Genomic DNA, 23001 nt, shown 5'->3' on the forward strand with positions numbered 1-23001 from the left:
TCCTAAGAGGGGTTAATGATACTTAACAGTGGTGAGTCATCACCATGGGAGATATTCTAGTTTTGGCTTTTTCTTTCAGTCTAGCTTCTGTTCCTAGAGTCTTCACAAGGGTGATTTGATGTAATAGTGTCTGTTTGAATGTCTTTCGAGGTTCCCATCCTCCAGTACTTAGATGACTGGTTTATGCACAACATCCTGATGTGCCTTTCTGATGGACACGTCTGTCTGTCTCTCTCTCTCTCTAGTTCCCTCTCTGTCTCTCATTTGAGAGACAGGAGCTCAATTAAGTCAAATTTACAGAATATTTTCAAGTTCTCCTCTGACATCTTTGCTAAGTATGTAAATGCCTTTTGTAATCACACTAATGCTGTCTCCAATTTCTCTGATGTCTTTGATTTCCATAATCGTCTCAGGCAAGTGCCCAATAGTTTCCACTGTTGTTTTTATACCCTTTTTCACCTGTTTTCACAGTTTTGGGTTTGGGCATTGGTGCAGATATTTAAAGCCTGTCATGAGTTATACTGTGCATTCTGTTGCGAGTGAAGCATATCTTGGACACCTTCACAATTGATTGTAACAGCACAGATTAATTCCAGGTGTTCACAGGCAGCTTTTTGAGGCATTGGCTGGCACCCACTGCTGTCATATGGTTTTGGCAATGTTTTTTATCGTAATCATTTAAATTGTCACATTCACCCTCCAGACCTGTGCAATACATTTTTTGGGATGCAGAACCTTCTGTCAAGTCGATTGTCAGAAAACCGTTCAGGTCCTGGGTGACCTGAGCAAATATATGCCAAAATTCATCCCATACATTATGTTCAGTGAATGTATACACGGTCATATGCATCACCAGCACAAAATATCATGTTGCAGTTTAGGCATCTCTGGATCAAGCCTCAGTACAGTAATGTCAAGATGCTGTGCATGGACATTGATTTGCTGCTGATGTGCATTACCACCAATAACATCTATGCATATGTGGGTGTGGCATCACTGGTAAACGAGTTTGACAGCTGCGGGTATCCAAAGGACTATCCATTGTTCAGTAACGCCAACAAGAAATTTATTGGTTCATTCGAAGATGAGTGGGTGGACAAGCCCATGAAAGATAAGTTGTATCAAGAAAGAGAAAAACAGATTTGACTGTTACTGACTTCTTTGCCAAGGCAAAGCCTCAATCATCCAAGCATGGTGACATGTTCATATATTCAAAGCGTAAAAGATACTTGGTAATTTCGTCATTTCATCTTCTGTTGCATGAAGGTAAATTTCAGTAGATTTTTGCCGGGCTCTGGCATGATAGCATAAAGCAGTTTCTTACTGACTCTTCCACTGTCAAAAGTCATGGTCAACAAGCAGCTGTTGAGTGCTAAATATATACATTATACTTTCCCCTCGTATTGCCGTGCTGGTATACCATTTGGGGAAATCTTTTATTCACAAGCAGTAGTGGCAGCGCTCTACAGTTTCATATTTTGAATAGGGTTAGAATTTTTAAGAAAAAGAATTTCCCCAGAGTTCCTCACTGGTTATACTGGGTATTTAAAAAAGACCTTGTATATCTTAGGTGTAGTTCCAAGAACTAATTTAATTCCCTTTATTTTGATGTATGATTGATGGGTGTAATATGGGTTATAAAGTAGACAGCTTGGCCTTACTCCAGATGCGCACCTTTCAAAAAAGTGCTAGCTCCACTTGGTCATTTTCACTTCCTGAACTTAAGAGGTAAATTGTAATTTAAAAAAAGAGCCCATAACTTTTTTGACATTTGATATGTTTGGTAATTCATTCATTGCACTTTCAGAAGCTGGTATTGTCTAGTCTGGCAAAATTAGTTTTCCATATTTTAATAGCTGCTAAGGATAGTGTACTTTAGACAAAGTCAGGCTGATCTTTTGAGCACAAGGGAGCAGTCATTTTAGTTAGCAGTGTGCTTAGATCATTTACAATTTCCATAAGAGGGCCCCGAGTGGTCTAAAGTGCTCTCCGTTACGGATCACTGCCATCTCACCTCTGTCTGCGTCAGTTTGATTCTCAAATTCAGCCAATGTGGGTATGTGAGAAAGCTTGCCAGTAGCTTCTTGTGGGTCAGTGGATCTTTCTGGAGTTTTCCCGGGTTCTTCCTCCACCATTAATACTGTCCGCCATGTATAGCCTATCATGTGCTGTAAATGGCATTAAACCCCACAACAGCAACAACAATTTCCATAAGTACAATACCCAAAGAAATGTCAGCCACAATACATTAAAGTAGCATAGAGGTATGCCAACATTCTCTCCTGTGCATGTTTTAAATACAAACAACTTCACCTTACATATGTCACGCTCTCAAAAGTACATTATAACTGGTGAGCACCCCCAATACCAGCTGCAGAGCTTGTCACAGGATGAAGCCAGGTTGGGACTGGATTAGGGAAGACACCAAAAGCAACTGCGTTTACAAGATGTTTATTTATAAATGCAATTTAAATATTAACAAATCTGACACCATTATAAACAAAAAGACAAGGAAAATTATAAAGTTCCTAACATGGAACTATCAAAAATTAACTCAATGAGAAAAAACTCAAAACATGAATTTAACAAATAGAATTTCAAAACAAACGTGAATTCCTATCACCGATCAACAAAATAAAAGTGACCTACACCCTAATATAAAGAGTCTTGAATGTATCGTTCAAATAACGATTTAGAAAAGAATGTAATTATGAATGTATCGTTCAAATAACGATTTAGAAAAGCAGGTAAATTTTAATGTACCGTTCATAAAATGATATTGAAAAGCAGTGTAAATTACGAACCTATCGATCATTCATATAACAATAGGAATGAATGAAATTACGAACCTATCGATCGTTCACATAACGATATAGCGATAGGAATTAATGAAATTACGAACCTATCGATCATTCATATAATGATAGGAATGAATGAAATTTTGAACCTATCGATCGTTCACATAACGATATAGCAATACGTGTAATTATAAACCTATTGATCATAAACTGATATTGAAATAGGAATAGGAATGAATGAAATGATGAACCTATCGATCGTTCATATAACGACATAACAATAGGAATGAATGACATTATGAACCTATTGATCGTTCATATAACGACATAACAATAGGAATGAATGACATTATGAACCTGTCGATCATTCATATAATGACATAATAGGAATTAATGAAATTATGAACCTATCGATCGTTCATATAACGACATAATAATAGGAATGAATGACATTATGAACCTATCAATCGTTCATATAACGACATAACAATAGGAGTGAATGACATTATGAACCTATCGATCGTTCATATAATGACATAACAATAGGAATGAATGAAATTATGAAATGCAATTGTGGAAATAACATGGAACACTATAACTATCGTGGCGCCCATTTGACGACCAAAATGTTAACACCGGTTCCACGCGCTCTTGTAAATGGCCAGAGAAGCACCCACGCATGGTACACTCCTGTCAGTCTGCCGAAGAATCCCTCACATCACAGACCCAATGGTCGCAAAGACCAGGTCCCACGCATCGAGAAAACCAGTCCACTCTTCCGATCCAACGTCACCAAAACACAGCGCATACGTCACATGAAACCCCACAGAGTTCTGTGACTCCACATCAAACGATGTATAAGGCATGGCTGGCATATATAAAGCAGCTCTACAGCTGGTTACTCCACATCAAACCATATACAAGGCATGGCATTTAGGCAGCTAAAATGATAACAACTAAACCGTGTAGTACATATGACATGTTTAAGTACTTCTGCATTGATATATGTAGCGCATGCGCACACACGAATTCGTTACCCGTTACATTAATCATTCGATGCATGCAGCATATAATTAAATATCAATGTGTCTGTTCAGTTACAACAAATAGCTAACTTGAACCAGACTAAGTATTTCTAATATGGCGTTGTATAACCTAGGTATTGACTCTCCGTAGAATTTAAAATAAATATATGTTTCCTGCTCGTTAGCTACTGCATTCAATGAATATGTTTGCAGCTATAAGTCTTTTTGAAACATTAATTAAGGTTCTAAAACATCGAAATTATGAAAACTAATCTGTCATATAGACGAATAATAATAAAGAATTTCATTACCTCTACAGCTGGAGATTTGCTTCCGTAAAGGGGTAAGCTTCCTGACAAGACTCAGCGTAATGTGATTTGGTTATAGACAATTTGCTGTATAAGTACACTAGCTGTGACAGATATGCGCAGCTAGGTACTTAGTTTCCCCGCTGCAGGCAATTTGTTTGTGCAGCATGGTCTGAGTTTCCCTCAGGATTTTGAAATAACTAAGCCTAAAAAATATACCACCCTTGGGTGACGCTGTACGTGGCAATGAAACCCGAGTACATTTTTGACAACATATACATATTGATATAACTCGTACACAATTCCGTGACAATACCTCCCCCCTTAAAAAAAAGTGTAAACACTTTTAGAAAAACACGGAATTGTGTAAAAAATATGAACTGAAATGTTACTTAACATTTGAAGAAAGAAAAATGCAAATCAGACTGCTTAAGTAATTGGCCCCTACGTTTTCCGACCCTCTCATTGCTTCGATCCGGAAATGATATGGCTGCAGATTCAATGCCCAATGCATCAATCTTGCATTGGCAACTTTTGCCTTGTTCAAATATATGAGAGGCTGATGGTCCGTTTCAAAGACAAATTCCCTTCCAAAAAGGTACACGTGGAATTTCCCTATACCCCATACCAATGCCAAACACTCCTTTTCGATCAAGGAGTAATTTTGCTCCCTAGGCAGCAATTTCCTACTAGCATAAGCAATGGGTAATATTACCCCCTTTTGCTCTTGTAGCAAAATTGCTCCTAATCCCGTGTTGGAAGCATCAGTTCTCAATATGAACAATTTATTTAATTCTGGTAACTTTAGGATCGGTGCACTGATCAATCCTTCCCTTAAGAGCGTTAAAAGCTCTTTCCAGACATGAACCCCAAGAAACTTTATTGGGCTGCCCCTTCCTAGTTAAATCCCTCAATGGACTAGCTATAGCGGCAAAATTTGGAACAAACTTCCTATAAAATCCTATCAACCCAAGAAACGATCGTATCTGTTTCTTGGTTTCTGACCTAGGGGCGTCTTTCATCGCTTCAATTTTGCCAGGGTGTGGTTTTACTGGCCCTGACCCACTTACTACATGGCCCAAGCATTCCACATTAGAATATGCTATACTACACTTGGAGGGTCTCGCTGTGAGATTTGCCTTGCAGAGTCTGTCTAACAGTTCAACTAATAAATTAATATGCTCTTCCCCAGTTGCGTATATACAAAAGTATCGTCGACGAAACTATACGTTGTTCACGCCTTTTAACAATTTCCGTACACAGGTAACATACTTTCGCTCAAACATCGATAATGACGTTAACAATAACAAAGACAAAATGTTCGCTCAAATAGCGATAATGACGTTTAACAATAAAGAAAAAACGTTCGCTCAAATAGCGAAAGTGACATTGGCTCAGATAGCTATAATGATGGTATTTCTGGTTTTATAGCAATGATGGTGGGTTTTTTATGCTTGAGTAGTGATCATGATATGTAACCCAAACGGTGGGAGATAACCTGGTGTCCAAAATGACACTCACAGGGTACCTTCAGTCCCACCACTGTCGAATGGTGAAGGAACCACCACGCATGGCCTGCCACTCCCAGCCTACCCATGGATCCCTTGGACCTTGCATGCCCGTTGGTTCCGGAGCCCTGGTTCCTCTACATGAGATAACCCCAATCTCCCTATGAACCTAATGTCACCACCGACAGCAGCACACTAGGTACATATCAAGTCACAAAGAACCATCACTCGACACCCAAACCAGCACCATGGCCAAAACCTCCCCTCTAACACAGTTTCATAGCTGACAACACAAACACCAACAGCTATACAGTGGCCCAACAAACATGGACAGCCACTGGCTTTCTCATCAGCTCCATCACATCACATCAGACAGTAAAAGTTAAGACACAAAGACAGACACCATCGACTGCTCCTTCTGAACGAATAATCTAAGGATCTTGCCCTCATACCCAAACATTTTTCTCAACTCCACTAAATTTTTGAGTGACGACATAATAAATACTGTTGATAAGAACACCAATCCCAAGTGCACCATCACAACACCTACAACTTCAGGATTACACGAACCGACCGTATATTCCTTCAGATATATGCAATATGTATATATAATAAACAAATGGCAAAAAAAAATGAATACGAGTGCGGTATTCACTCACCCACCTGTATTATCTTTTGTCAGGAAGGTCACAATCTGAAAAATAACTGAAAAATCTTACCGGAGTCAAGACCTACGCAAACTAACGTCCCTACTCCTCCTAATCCAATAATGCTTCTCCTAATCCAATAATCCCACTTCTGACACCATTTGTCACAGGATGAAGCCGGGTTGGGACTGGATTAGGGAAGACACCAAAAGCAACTGCGTTTACAAGATGTTTATTTATAAACGCAATTTAAATATTAACAAATCTGACACCATTACGAACAAAAAGACAAGAAAATTATAATGTTCCTAACATGAAACTATCAACAATTAACTCGACGAGAAAAAACTCAAAACATGAATTTAACAAATGGAATTTCAAAACGTGAATTCCTATCACCGATCAACAAAATAAAAGTGACCTACACCCCAATATAAAGAGTCTTGAATGTATCGTTCAAATAACGATTTAGAAAAGAATGTAATTATGAATGTATCGTTCAAATAATGTTTTAGAAAATAATGTAATTATGAATGTATCGTTCAAATAACGATTTAGAAAAGCAGGTAAATTTTAATGTATCTTTCATAAAATGATACTGAAAAGCAGTGTAAATTACGAACCTATCGATCGTTAATATAACGATAGGAATGAATGAAATTACGAACCTATTGATCGTTCACATAATGATATAGCGATAGGAATGAATGAAATTACGAACCTGTCGATTGTTCATATAACGATAGGAATGAATGAAATTATGAACCTATCGATCGTTCACATAACGATATAGCAGTACGTGTAATTATGAACCTATCGATTGTAAACCGATACTGAAATAGGAATAGGAATGAATGAAATGACGAACCTATCGATCGTTCATATAACGACATAACAATAGGAATGAATGACATTATGAACCTATCGATCGTTCATATAATGACATAACAATAGGAATGAATGACATTATGAACCTATCGATCGTTCATATAATGACATAACAATAGGAATGAATGAAATTATGAAATGCAATTGTGGAAATAACATGGAACACTTTAACTATCGTGGCGCCCATTTGACGACCAAGATGTTAACTCTGGTTCCACGCGCTCTAGTAAATGGCCTGAGAAGCACCCATGCATGGTCCGCTCCTCTCAGTCTGCTGAAGGATCCCTCACATCACAGACCCGATGGTCGCAAAGACCTGGTCCCTCGCATCGAGAAAACCAGTCCACTCTTCCGATCCAACGTCACCAAAACACCGCGTATACGTCACACGAAACCCCACAGAGTTCTGTGACTCCACATCAAACGATGTATAAGGCATGGCAGGCATGTATAAAGCAGCTCTACAGCTGGTGACTCCACATAAAACCATATACAAGGCATGGCATTTAGGCAGCTAAAATGATAACAACTAAACCGTGTAGTACATATGACATGGTTAAGTACTTCTGCATTGATATATATAGCGCATGCGCTCACATGAATTCGTTACCCATTACATTAATTGTTCAATGCATGCAGCATATAATTAAATATCAATGTGTCTGTTCAGTTACAACAAATAGCTAACTCGAACCAGACTAAGTATGTCTAATATGGCATTGTATAACCTAGGTATTGACTGTCCGTAGAATTTAAAATAAATATGTTTCCTGCTCATTAGCTACTGCATTCAATGAATATGTTTGCAGCTATAAGTCTTTTTGAAACATTAATTAAGGTTCTAAAACATCGAAATTATGAAAACTAATCTGTCATATAGACGAATAATAATAAAGAATTTCATTACCTCTACAGCTGGAGATTTGCTTCCGTAAAGGGGTAAGCTTCCTGACAAGACTCGGCGTAATGTGATTTGGTTATAGACAATTTGCTGTATAAGTACACTAGCTGTGACAGATATGCGCAGCTAGGTACTTAGTTTCCTCGCTGCAGGCAATGTCTGAGTTTCGCTCAGGATTTTGAAGTAACTAAGCCTAAAAAATATACCACCCTCAGGTGACGCTGTACGCGGCAACGAAACCTGAGTACATTTTTGACAACATATACATATTGATATAACTCGTACACAATTCCATGACATAGCTGCCAACCCTCACGAATTTGGTGTGAATTTCATGACTTTTTCGGCGATTCATGGATTCACGCCGCAAGCCAAAAATTCATGAATTTTCCAATCCTCAATTATTTTAAACCTTTAATAAAATAAACAATTTCCCATTAAGCGCTAGTCATGATATTCACAGTTGCCAAAATGGTCCAGTACTGCTGGTCGTGATATTAGTAGATCTACAGCTCATTAGTACAGTTGGCCCGGTAGCAAGCATAGCCTATTTTATCTATATGTATAAGAGTAGTTTTACAAATGCTTTTGATAGAAACTGGGGCCTATCCGGAATTTTGCTCCGCGCATGTGTCACCAACACTGATTTGAGTTACCGTTCGGCATCGCATGTAAGATCTTGAAAATGTCTTCACCACAAAGGAAAAAGAAATGTATTGCTCAAAAAGTGAAGTTTAATTTGGAATATATCAAAAATTTGCCGTGCATTCTGCCATTAAACATTGATATTCACCATGCTTTTTGCACTCAGTGTGTCATCGCAGAGATGATGTGTAGAAGCACGTCGGTTGCAAAAAACACGTTGAAGTTGGGAAAATTAAGAATTCGCAGATTTCAGCTCTGGAATATTTTAAGCCATCGCCGGAAGACCTGCAGGCTACCAACGCTGAAGCATTATTTGTGAGTTTTCTTGTCAAACACAATCTACCTTTATCAACTTGAGACCATGCTAAACAATTGTTCTGACAAATGTTCCCGGACTTCAAAATCGCTTCCAAATTTTCCTGTGGAAGAACCAGAAGTGCTGCAGCACCTGTGCATTCCTCACAGCAACAGTGACAGCGAAAGAGTATTTTCTCTCGTGAGGAAAAATAAGACAGACTTTAGGGCATCCTTAGCTGCAGAAAATTTGTCAGCAGTTTTAGTCACCAAGATCAACCAGCAGGCAAAAAGTCTGAACTGTTAAGAAAGCAAATTTACGATCAAGCAGTTGAAGAAGTTCAAGTCTGCCACAGTATCATGTCTTGATAAATAAATATTTCTGCATATATGTAGTGTTTTAGTTTTATATTGCGAACTTGATATAGTGTAGTATTGACAGTCAGAGTGGATGGAGTTATTGTCATGGTATTTTTCATGAATTCATGTCCAAATTCACGACTTTTTATCCCTATTTTCACTAATTGTGAGCCTGGAAGTTTGGCAGCTATGCAGCTGCTGAGTCGTGCAGTAAAACTAAATCAGTATTAAAAAACCACCTGCATGAATGTAATAATCAAATTGGCTGAAGGTCGTTTTCAAAGTAAAAACATTAATAGCAACATCAGTGTTAAGTCATTCAAATTTGCTAATGTCTGTTACTTGCACAGAAGGGGCCCCGAGTGGCCGAGTGGTCTAAAGCGCTCATCGTTACGGATCACTGCCATCTCACCTCTGTCTGCGTGGGTTCGAGTCCAAGGCTCGGCTAGCGTGGGTACGTGGGAAAGCCTGCCAGTAGCTTCTCGTGGGTCGGTGGTTCTTTCCTGGGTATTCCAGTGTTCTTCCTCCACCAGTTATACTGGCCGCCATGTATAGCCTATCTTGTGCTGAAAAATGGTGTTAAACCCTAGAACAACAACAACAACTTGCACAGAAATTTTATGTTAGCAACTTGAGTTCACTCTGTCAGTATTGTTTATGTTGATATGTATTATCACATACAGTAATGAGTATGCAGTGCAGATAACGTTTAGAAATTTAGTTTGTCATCATTTTTCTCTTTTTTTCCTGTCCACTGTGTCTTCGCAATGGAAGCGGGAGGTCATGGGTACAAACCCTGGCTGAGTCATACCAAAGACTTAAAAAAGGGTATTAACAGCTGCCTTGCAAGGTGCTCAGCGTTAAGGGGTTAGTGTTAGGACTAGTCAGACTGTTGTCAGAATAATGTGACTGGGTGGGACATCATGCTGTATGTCTGCGGCATGATGCCCCAGTGCTTGACATCACTCTAAACTGCCACACGGCAGACATCATAGCGATATGACTGAACAATTGTTAAAAGCTACATTAAAAATCCTAATCACACACACACACACACTGTCTGCTGTGGAATATGTGATGGTTTGTTATATAACTCGACCTGCACAAAGGCTTGTATGGGAAAATATGATGATGGACCTTCAGCCATCTGGAAAGCATCTATCTTGAACCTCCTTTGGAGTATTTAAAAACTTCTTAAGGATCTTTGCATAACCTTTATTGATGTTTTGGCGTCTTTTTAGTTCAAGATCATATAGGCATCATTATGAAACCACATCTTTGGTTTTGTAGGTGGTACAGAACCTCCTTTAATTACATGGCAAATTCCACCATGAGAAAGAAGGGCTGTCTTGAAAATCCAGATGGCAGTACTGTTTCACCTATGTTCTGCAACGATGAAATGATTGATGGGTGAATATTTGATAGAAGTTTCAGTTTGACTAATTCTTGTACAAGACAAGATATATTTGATTCCACTTCGAGAATGATAGGCATGCCACAGTATTCCATTTATAACTTAAGCTTATTGTTTTATACAAGAGTTACTATTTTGGAACTGTTATATATATCTATATTTTTTGCAGCTCTCAGACACAGATTACTACAGTGTATATAGGCCACTGATCTGTTTTACAAGAAGCAGTTGCCTTTATATAAGGATAGGCTTGTGAACTCACTGAGACTTCCCATCATAACGTCATTGTAACTTTGTGGTTTATGCAGGTTAAAATTACTGACACATGAGTGTGCAGAAGTCCTCAATGGAGGGAATTCATTTGGAATCTAGATGGAGTTTAGTGTTTGGGAACTTGAATTGGTCAGCCAATCACAAATCTCTTGTATGATACTACGGAAACAGAAGTATTTGACATGAACTGCATGGAGATGTATAGCCTGAAGAAATCTTGGATATTTTGAGGGATTATGGTTTTTGTATAAGATAATTGATTTGTTTTAAGGATTTTACATGTGTTACCATTATTTTTTATTTTGTATACATTTTAAACAGTTTTAATGTCTTTGTATTTTTTCATGTGGTTCTTTGTTTTTATCTTAAAATTGGGTGCAGTTCATTTTACATGATAGCCATTGTTGTGCTGTGATGCCATAAGACCACTGAATTTTTTGCATGCATGCATACCTATTTACCTACACCTTTATGAGTTCGAACCCCGGCTGAGTCATAGCAAAGACTTACAAAAATGGTACTAGCAGCTGTCTCGCTTGGCGCTCAGCATTAAGAGGTTAGTGTTAGGATTGGTCGGCCTGGTGTCAGGATAATGTGACTGGGTGGGACATCATGCTACGTGTCTGTGGCATGATGCCCCAGTGCTAGACATCACTATAAACTGCTACACTAGCGATATGACTGAAAAATTGTTAAAAGCTACATTAAAAATCCTAATCACACACACACACACACACACACCTTAATGAACTTTTGAGTGAATTTTCCTTTGTAAACCTCCTCTCCATATCATTGGTAAAATGTATACTTTTTCAAGGGAAAAGGGTTGTTTATGTTTCAGTAGTAATGGTGATTCTCTCTCTTCATTGCCAGCATGGGTTTCTGGCTAAGAATCAGCTATCCCATTTGAAATCCCTACTCACTCTGTGCTGAGGATGATCAAGCTAGACTCCTTTGCCCCGTTATGGTTCTGTCTCTGTGAATGGTCTTGACCATTTAGTTCTTTTCCTGAAAGTTACATCAGGTATTAATCAGCTGTCGTTGTGATTTTGACTGTTAATAGTATTAACAGATTATCAATCTGATTGACAGACAGAATTCATTCGTGAAAATCAAACATGATGAGGTCGGGGCTATTGCTGTGTCTTGTGCTTTTTTTAATTCATTCCTCTTTGGTTGATGCTATGAAAGGTGCAGTTAAATAATTACAGGTGTTTTGTTACTGCTATTATAATGTAGCTTGTTTGGTGGGGAGTAAACTGATTTTAATTATGTACTACTTACTAGCCATTATTGTCCCATTTCCTTCCTCCCCAGCCTGATGTCCTTCAGCCTCAGTCCAAGTCAAGGATAAAATTCTGAATTGCTGAAGTGGAGTGAGAAGTATCAGGCTGGTAATATTATTTTATGTTGTAGACCTTTTGCCAGAAGCTGAGTGAGGTACCAGACTGAGATCATGTTGTTTTATGTTTAGGACTTATTCCTTGGACTGGGGACTAACTCGAGAAGAAAATACAGGAACACTTATTACATAATTAAAATTAGTTTTCCCCCTCCCAATTCTGTAAAGAACTACACTAAATTGCAAGAAATAGTACATTTCATAGAGTAGTGTACAGCCTACCTCAGAAGTTAACTTCAGCATCATCGGTCCACTTTATTATTATATGTTCTTCTTTCAGGTTTGTAGTCCTTTTTGTGCTGATGTCATGCTTAGGAGGTTGTGGGTATTATAAGCAACGTCAGCGAATGCTTCAATCACGTAGTAATAGCAGCCTTGGATTTTTTTCCTCACTGCAGCCTCGCAACTCTTCACGTCGATCCAGGGGCAGTATGGCAACAGTCATGCATGAACCAAGCAATAACTTGCCTTATGGAAATACTGGACCTCCCAACATGACTCCTTATCCAGATTTGACACTTTCTCCGCCACCATATTCAGAGGTACACTTTTATCACACATGTAAGATCAGTCTTTTAGTAAATAGTCTAAACGGTGGTAAATAATACGCCTTTTATTTACTTGTATGTTTAGTCAAATCTGCATTTTCCAAATATTTCAAGCATTTAAAAATTACAATTAAAATTACAATTAAAAATAAGGATATTTTGAAGATAACAAAATGAAATTTCAATTTGCTGGTTTGCTGACAGATTTTTAATGTTTTACTGTACAAATAATTATGCTTCAGCACAACTTAATGACTGAAAGTCAATTTAAAGTTTGATAAAATTCTGACACTAGTGATAAATATATGTTGTTATCTTGCTAAGAGTTAGATATATTTGATTTTAAAAGTACATACATATTGTAAAAATTTGGCTCAGTTGCTTTTAAATGTTATTTTTGGCCAATTTTAGTTTCTTCATTACATGTGCCGAAAGTTTTTGTTTGTAAAACTTTGCAAATCACAAAAATCTGATTTAATTTGTTCATTTTTTTATGAAATAGGTTGTGTCTCAGCCAGACCTGTACCCAGTTAACAAATCCAATTTACCACTCTATCCAGGAGATCAGGTCATTAGCACTAGTACTCAGCCAGGTAAGCCAGTTTCCAGGCATAAACAGTTTCCTAGATCGTTCTGCTTGTTTGGTTGGTTGGTTGGTTGTAATGGCTCTTTCTACACATTATTGGTTATATCAAGTTAAGAAATGAGAACTAAGGACAGATATTAACCTACGACCTTTGGATTACAAGTCCATTGCTCGTTTAGCGACAGTGGCTTCCTAGTCTAAAATTCCAGATTCATTGATCAGGATCTGTTAAAGTAACCTAAGAAAGAACTTACAAAATTTGATTCCCTTCTCACTCTTGCTTTATGGGTTTTTAGAACCCTGAAATTGTGACCTGGAAATGTGTACTTTGGGTCAAAATGCACTTGCAAGGTAGGTCATCATCATCATCATCATTTAAATTATAGACATTTTCGCCAATACGGGCATGTACGTCTGGTTAATTTCCATAAGCGGACTATTTAATTGATCCCGGGAGAAGGAATTAGAGCCTCATTCCCGAGGCATTACTATGCTTGAAAGGCACTATTTAATTGAGCCGTCAGGTCTGGGGTCAGTGTGACTGGCTTCATAGACCCTAGTGACCTGAATGTAAGGCTATACTCGAGGTGGAATAGACCCAGTGCACACTTGAGTTAAAGGGAGCAATTCAGTCTGCATTAGCTGCGCTTGGTGTCAACCAAGCAGTATGTGATGCCAGTAGCGATTGGTCGCCACTGTGACGTCATATCAGGACACCTAGATTTTTATTCCCTTGTGGAGGGTTTATTAATTGTTAATGAAGAGAGGAAAAAGTGCCTCTCCATTCACGTATTTAATATGTACTATGCATGTTTATTAATTTAATGTCCGTTGGTGGCAAGGAGAATGGTTTGGTCAGGGAGAAGCCTGCTTACTAGGAAGGCACCTTAGTTTATCCAGGGTATACATTTTTTGTCTCCCTTGCAAAACGGTTAATGAATTGTCATCTTAACAGAATTTTGTAGAAATATTCTGTGCCGTTTCTTTTTATTTTTAAAGATAGTTCTGTACCAGTGATCGCTTAGTGATAGTCTGAAGGGTTATTTAAACTTTATTCAGTCTGATTTGGGTGGGGTGGTTCTTGGTTTGGGTTCACCCTTCTGTGTATGGTTATTTAAACTTTCCTAGGCCTGATGGTGTGCCGCTTTGTGCAGCTTGTGCAGCTGGACCTGATGGTGCTTGGGGTTTGGACCACCTTATAGGTATTAATTTTGGGTTATAGTAAGTTTTCCTATCTTGATAGACTTTGCCGCCTTGTGCAGTGGGGCCTGATGGTCTTTGGCTTTTTAAACCACCTTATATATTCTAGGTTTTTTTTGGTCTTATCAAGGTGTTCTAATTGTTTTTAGTGCCTCGAGGAGAGGCTGTACTTTAGTGCAGTTGCGTTTGTTGTACTACATATAATCTGCAGTCACCTTGTGGTAGGAAAAGCTGTTAGTGTCCTTAACTTCATGTTTTAGGATTGTGGTGCCCTAGAAAAATAATTAATTAAAAAGTTTTTTTTTTAAAAGAAAAAAAATACAAGAAAGGAAAATATTTTTTTAAAAAAAAATTTAGATTAAGGGTTATTGCAGTTTATTTGTTTCTATATGTGTGGGTTTAGGGTTGGACTTAGTACTTGCTAATCTGTCTTTATGTTTGATTTATTTCCTAATTTTTTTGGATGAAGCTATTATTATATTGCTATTTTATTTTCAGGCTAAGTCTGTTTGATCAAGACATATCTTTGCCGATTACTCGGGGCGCTAAGACATGTCGAAGACATCTGATCTTATTTATTCCCGAATTTTAATTTTATTAGCCTGTCTACTAGTATTGATAATTGTTCCTATTTTGTTTTATTTTTGTGATGTTATTTTATTTTGAGGCTAAATCTGTTTTGGTAAGACAGATATCTTTGCCGAATACTCAGGTTGCTAAGACTTGTTAAAGACATCTGTTCTTATTTATTCCCTAATTTTAAGTTTGTTAGTCTGCCTACTAGTTTTGGTAGGTTTGGACTTTTTTTGTTTTGATTATTGTCCTATCTTGTGGATAGAGTTATTTATGTGATGTCATTTTCAGGCTAAATGTGTTTTGATAAGACAGATATCTTTGCCGAATACTCGGGTCGCTAAGACATGTCAAAGACATCTGGTCTTGTTGTTCCTTACATTTAGTTTGTTAGCCTGTCCCCTAGTTGTAATTAATTGAATGGTATTTATTTACTGTTCAGCTGGTCATACACTTTTGTTTACCCCCCCCTTTTTTTTTCCCCCAATGTCGGTGAGAAAGTTTATATTTTTGTAAGTAATGCCCTTATTTAAGGTTTGTTCTTTGAGGAAATCTGGATAGGTCGGTGGGGCCCCTATTTTATGTTGTTTAGTCCTAAACCTAGTTCTTTGGGTTCCTTACTTGTGGCAGGTGTTAAAAACATGTTCTAAATCTTCTTGAGTGGACAGTGAGGGCATTTGCCATTTGAGTTTATGTTGATTGTCAAATATTTCCCAAAGCTGTTGGCTAATTTAGTTGTGCTTATTAGTATCCTATTGATAAGTTTTTGATCCTGACAATTGTGGTGGGTTGGTATGTCTTGTGACCTTATGTTGTATGGAGTATAGCTTGCGTCCCGTTTTGCTGCTATCCCATTGTTGTTGCCACTTATTGTCGATTTTAATTCTGATGATGCTATATAATTCTTGGACGCTGTAGAATAATGCTATGGAATCAGGTTCATGGAGATATTATTTAGCTACTTGGTCTGCTTTATTGTTACCAGTTTGTCTGATATGGGAGGGCACCCACACGAACTCTGTTTTTTATTTAGCAGCTGTTTAATTAAGTGGTTGGTTTCCTTCAGTAAGCTGCTTCTTGTGATAGAATGGTTTGATTTAATTGAGTTGATGATGCTAAGGGAGTCGCTAATGATAACTTGTCTAGTGTTTGTTAGTTGGATCCATTTTAGAGCTTCAATAATGGCCCAGAATTTGGCTGTGTAAATGGAGCAGGTGTCGAGTAATCTAGCTCCAAATTCTCTGTTGATTTCAGGGATTACTATTGCCACAACAGTTTTGTACGGTTTTTTCATTTTTGAGCCATCGGTGTACATCTTGGTGTAGCCTATATATTTTTCTTCTAACTCGGCTAATATTTTTGTCCTTATGTCATGTACCTGGTCTTGTTTGTTGCCATAAGTAAGGGATATTGTGTTACAATTAGGATTACCTCCATCTTGACATTTTTGTTGTCACTACTTCCCCTGAATGAATGGTCATAATGACATGGGGTTTTCACCAAAAGACTTCTGATGATGTGGCAATCTGACATCCAGTTTGGCCCCCTCAGCAGCCGATTTGAAAACCTTGTGTTTACGGTAGAATATTAGAGATACATGTACGTTCAACACTCGGCAGTTACAAGTTAGAAATGGTCTTATTTTATATTTCTGTTAATTCTTTTCTTTTCAGCCAGTAGAAGGTCAGTCTGTTTGAGGTCATCTTTTGTTTTTCTTTCAGGTCAGCCTCCTTTGACAGTTTGTGGAAATGTAAGCCAGTTTCCTCAGCCACCTCCCTATACAGAAGTAGCCAAGCAAAGCCCTTCAGAGCTACCCTTGGAAAATGAAAATCCATCTCATTTGGCACCTTCAGCCAACCAGAATGCATCGTCTCACATGAGGGTAGCTAACCAAAGAGAAGCGTCATCCTAAAGCTGGCATTGCAATGTCCTGATGATCTTTATTTGCAAGTTTACTTTATACCAGCCTTTCCTTAAATCTGTTTAAGATCTGATTGTTCGTTGTTTTACTGTGATTTTGAACATTCTGTGGAATCTGAAATCTCTTAAGACTAATCTGTATTCACATTAAGGACACTATACTGTTGAATAATCCAATAACTTAGGGGCAGTAAAGTTTACTGCAATGCAACATTTATGTGTTTCTCAAATTTTGAAATCCGAGTCAATGGCATTTTATTGACGTTTACAAGACTCCCTTTATTAATAGCTTTTATTTTTCTTCAGATACATGGAAATGCTAAGAGCCGGTTTTGAAAAATTGTCAGCTGCTTGTCGTGCAGGACAAGTTACTTTTGAATTTTTGCTTGTCCCACATCAGTTTTACTCACCCTACACTGTACATAATAATGAATTTGTTCAGTCATCCAATTGGACAAGTATCATGTAAAAATGTCTTACCCATTCTCACTGGACATATGGAGCCTTGAGGAGCATTTGATTGGCACAGAATTATAGCTCATTAAAGGGAATAATTAAAACGTAACAGCTTTAGAGGTTAATTCAGTTTGTATGTTTTACCTGTCAGAAGTTGATACTGAGTGTATGATGTTTTTAATCTTATGTCAAGGTAGTGATATTTCTTCGTGACATAATCTGATTTTAAGAAAAGAGAGGTAAAAGAATTTGCATGTTGCTTGACAATAGTTGTAAAATTTATGCAAATTTTGTAAGAGAGTTTTGTTTTTTTATTATTTTCAGTTACCAAATGTTGAGTAATATATGTGTATTTAATGTATGTCACGAACACTAACTTTGTACAACTCACCACTGATATATATTTGCAATGTGTCCATTTTATTTTTGAGTTCTGTGTAATTACACCTTAAGTGAAAATAATATCAATGCTTTCTGTTTTTTGAAAGAAAATAACAGAAATTAAATCTTGCATTTTTGTGACTCTGCATTTATAAGTCAGCAAATCACAATTGGTGAGATATTATTACCCAGGTTCTTAACTGCCCTGTCCGATGACGAGGTACAGCTTTATCATCAGACACAGTGTTGTATGTTTTGATGATATTCAACTCCAGGTATCCTGCTTCAAGACTGATATTAAAGGTTAATGTCTTGTAAATAGACTTAATGTGAAGTAATTGCTTTTTGGGGGCATACCTTTATTTCATGTTGACTACAAATTTAAGACCCAGTAAATAATATTACTTTCAAATAATAATAGGACACTTTCCTTAATCTGTTTAAGAATTCAGTTGTTTTTTAAAACATAATTTTTCATAAAATTATGAAAACTTATACCCTAAAAATAATGAATTCCTCTATACCAAGTAGTAACAACTCCAGGATTTCAAAATTTGTTGAGGGTGCCATGTTAGCTCAGTTGGTAGAGTTCTGATTCATAATTCAAGGGTAGCAGGTTCAATACATGCCCAGGCCAGTTAGGGTTGACCGCCTTGGAGTGTCCTTGGCAAAAGCATTTGGCTCCCATTTCCTCAGCATGTCATGGCCAGGATTGTTAGTAGTGCCATTAAAATTAAACCCCTCCCACACACAAAATAACTAAACTTGTTGAGGACAAATCTTAAAGTCAGCCTCTAACACAATTAGCAAGCAAGTAGAACAAAAGTTGAGAAAACTGTTACTGTCTTCAGATTGTAGCTTTATTCCTTAAAGAAAAAAATTACTAGATCTTTTCTACATTTGTTTACTCTGTACAGTGAACTTTTGAAGACGTGTGGTTAAAAGGATGTAGCACCTTTATTTAGGGTACCCAAGGCAGATGCTATAATGCCGGATTTCCTCTTCAACCAAAAATTTACGAATTTTTGTTTGGCCATTGATATTTTAGTGATTGCAGATGTAGGGAAGTTTTTAATCACAAAATTTATATTTCTTCACCACTCAGTATACCTACTTTTTTGTAAACTGAAATCTTGCAGCTTTGCAATTTTCACTTCACAGCTTGGTCATCTCAGGTCAGTTGTCTCCATCTTTGTTGTTGTAGGGTTTTACGCCATTTTTCAGCACAATATAGGCTATACATGGCGGCCAAAATAACTGGTGGAGGAAGAACCCTGGAAAACCCCAGGAAGAACCACCGACCCACGAGAAGCTACTGGCAGGCTTTCTCACATACCCACAATAGCCGAGCCTGAGACTTGACCCACGCAGACATCTTTGTGTTACATTTTGATGGTGTTAAATGTTCAGAATTATTTTTTCCAAGTGTGAACTTACAGCACATTAGTTATTTGATTCAGAACAGGCAGAATAATAGAATCTATTTTGTGGTTTGCACAGAGACAAAGAAATCCCAGTCAGGGTTGCATTATTTGTCTCTCCACAAGGCTCTGCAGAGACAAAAAAATGTAATCCTGCAACTGGATTTCCTTGTCTGGGTACAAGTACTGACATTGATTATTTTTCTCGCCCTATTGTTTTCCAATTAAAATAATGCATTTATGCATAATATTTTGCAGATTCAACACCTACAGTATTAATCACAGACTATTATTGCCTCTCACTTTATAGTTTATCAGGTCTTGTACTCTTATGAAAATGTAAATAATTATCTAAGTAAAATCTCTCTATCTATGCTGCTCATAGAAATGGAGGAAAATAAATAAAGTAAAATGTTATAATTTTGTGTTGGAAGTATGAGTGTCTTAAGCCACACGTGGTAGTTTTTTTAAAAATACCATGCATTATTACAAATATGAGGGCAATGGGGTGACCGGTCAACCTTAAGTTAACAAGTTCTATGCACGAGAAAATAGAAACATAAAACTTTGATATTATTACTGTATTATCGCATTTAATCATTGGATGTCATACGAAAAATGACAACAATTAATAACTTTAATATGAATTAAGTTTAACTTTCATCTCTCATCAGTTCTAATTTGGAAAAAATTATATGGTAGGCAATGGTAGGACACAGTACAATACTGGGTTCACAGTTCAAACTATGTGTGCAATGACTGAGATTTCTAATTCATGATTTTTGTGTAAATTTAAGTTTTTCATCCTGGAAATATTGCAAGTATTGCAGTCATATGCAGCAAGGAAATCTTCTTATGGAATAGTATGTGGACTGATGAATAAAACCACTCTAATTGTTAGGTGCAGTCATGTACAGCATGGAAATCTTGTGGAATAGCATTTGGATTGATGAATGAACCACTCTGATTGTTAAATGCAGTCATATACAGCATGGAAATCTTATGGAATAGGATGTGGACTGATGAATACACCACTCTGTAAGGTGCAGAAGTTTTCATTTGTAGTTACATTACAATGTTTGATTCATCTCGGCTTGGTTGGGTGTGTTGGACAAAGTTTGAAGAACTTCAGTTCTGACATAACACTTTGCTGGTTTTGTGGTAGCCAGTGTATTGCCCATGTGTCTGGAACAATGTTTTCTGTTATAGTTCGTTCCACACAGCATCAAAATTTTTATCCTATCTGCTGGTCCATAAATTTGTATGTTGGCATCATTAACTGTAGCTAATAGTACCCAATTTGTTTCACACACAAATATGGAATAAAGCTATCAGGTTTCAGCAGTGGTACAGGAATTGGAGACAGACTTAAATGGACAGTGCCTTCAAAGAAGGTTAAGCAAGAGTTCATTTATTTTAACTGTGCTGAAAGATCTTGACTTGAAATGTTTGCAACAACGTGTGAGCATAAATCATAATACACTGGTTCCATTCTTGAGAGGTCCTTCACTGTTTTATATGGCCATCTTGCTCAACACAAAATAGTATATTTGAACTATTTTATCCCCCTTTTTATAGGCTACATTTTGAAAGCCGAAGTGATGGCCTTTTGTAAAAGGAGACCACTATAATTTGCATTAAATTCAGTCATAAAGAATTTCTTGATTTGCCATTTTGTACATGTAGTCCTTAAAATGTACAGGTATGAATGTTTTTTCATTTGGGAATGTGTCAGGATCTGAAAACTCTGCTGCCTGGAACCCAGGGATTACCAGAATGCTAGATTTGAAACACAGTATCATAGTAGGGCACTGTATGATTAGGGCTGTACACTTCTTACTTTTCAGCCTCTGGCTTAGGGCAAGTGACTTTTGGGAAAAGTTAAAAGTGACTTGCCCTGGTCATAAGTATGTTACATGTACAGTCTTTTGCCTTCTTAGTTTTCATATTCCATTGGCATTTTGTCTGTAATGCAAATGGCAGTGTTTTGAATCCTGTGGGTATGACTGTCCATGCCCAGCACTCATCTTTATTAAGTAATATAGTGTATGTACTGCAATACAATGTAGCTATGTCTTATGTGTGATGTACTGTCATATACATGTGCAATTTTAGTTTTTGTATTGACTGACCTGTTCATTTTACTGTTTTAGTAGCTGGTTTGTCAGAATAATAGCTCATTTTTTTTATTGTTTTAGTAACTTGTTTGTCAGAATAACAGTAATTTTTATTGTTGTCAGTATCAGATGTACAGGAAAGTTTAAGTGCCAGCCCCCAACTCCCAAAATGGCACACAGCACCTTAACTTTTAAAAGAACATTCAATTTTGCCTTAATAAACAGGACATATATATCCCACCATATAATCAATTTATTGTATAAATTCCAACAGCTTTTAAGTTACTCAGTGTCGAAATGTAGCCTTGTTGGTAGGCATCTATTGGTGAGCTACGCCAGGTGAACTAAGATCATTAGTAATATAAAAAAAGGATAAAACCTAGCTGCAGGTTGTGAAGTTTGAAGAATGGCCCTTTAAGGGTCTGTATGGTCTTATTACAAGTTTCTGGAACTTGGCTATAGTTTTTTGTTATATAGATTGTTTAACTTTTTATTGCACAAATTTTATGTTCTCTATATTTCCTGCCATTATGGATCTCAAATCTACAACAAGTCAGTCCTTTTATTTTGTAAGGTTTTGTTAAGTCTTTGATACAACATTTGTGCAAAAATGTGGACAATTAAAATACTCCAAAATATTGCAAATCCTTTTTGCTTTAATATGTTAATTAACATTGGTAAATGTTTTGTTCATGGTCCCATTCTTGAGAAACATCCTTATTGTCATTAGTTGCAAAAATGTGGACAATTAAAATACTCCAAAATATTGCAAATCCTTTTTGCTTTAATATGTTAATTAACATTGGTAAATGTTTTGTTCATGGTCCCATTCATGAGAAATATCCTTATTGTCATTAGCTGCCTATTTATGTAATGCATTCTAGTCATTATTTTTTGCTATCCCAGTTATATCTGTGACATATTGTACCTTTTATCAAGATATATATAAATCTTGAAATCCCTAAAAAAAAATTGTAATTTTAAAATTTGCATGAGACATTAAAGATGGACTCTCGCAGCAAAATTATTTTTATTTTGTATTTGCATTTGTTTTTAGCTTGCCTGGCTGTAAGGCTGAGTAAGCTTATGGTATGGCACATCATCCTGTTTTTGGGCATCCATTGGCATTTGCTTGTCTCTACTCTGGAGGCTATGTTTTTTTTTAAAACTGATCCATTCATCACACTTGGAATGCATACTTATATAATCAGTATCTTGGACAAGTTTAATAATGAGTGAGACCGAAGCATAGTAACGACATGATCTTGCATTTGATTGGCTGAGCTTATTTCCACTTTGGAAGCAGCAATACTGATCTGAATTTGACGTAACTTGA

At 37.1% G+C, this 23001-nt stretch overlaps 1 protein-coding gene across 2 annotated transcripts in view; it reads left to right on the forward strand.

Annotated features, from left to right (window-relative positions):
- Positions 1 to 22689, forward strand: part of LOC149776321 (uncharacterized) — a 44315-nt gene extending 21626 nt beyond the window's left edge. For both annotated transcript variants that reach the window (XM_089942807.1, XM_089942808.1), the window contains exons 4-6: positions 12744 to 13005; positions 13514 to 13604; positions 17092 to 22689. In XM_089942807.1, the coding sequence (XP_089798933.1) occupies positions 12744 to 13005; positions 13514 to 13604; positions 17092 to 17282 (544 nt within the window). In that variant the 3' untranslated portion in view covers positions 17283 to 22689. The remainder of the gene's footprint in view (positions 1 to 12743; positions 13006 to 13513; positions 13605 to 17091) is intronic.
- Positions 22690 to 23001: the final 312 nt, after the last annotated feature.

This window comes from Sinohyriopsis cumingii, chromosome 18 (genome assembly GCF_028554795.1).
Source record: "Sinohyriopsis cumingii isolate HCF-2022 chromosome 18, ASM2855479v2, whole genome shotgun sequence".
Classification (NCBI taxonomy): Eukaryota; Metazoa; Mollusca; class Bivalvia; order Unionida; family Unionidae; genus Sinohyriopsis; species Sinohyriopsis cumingii.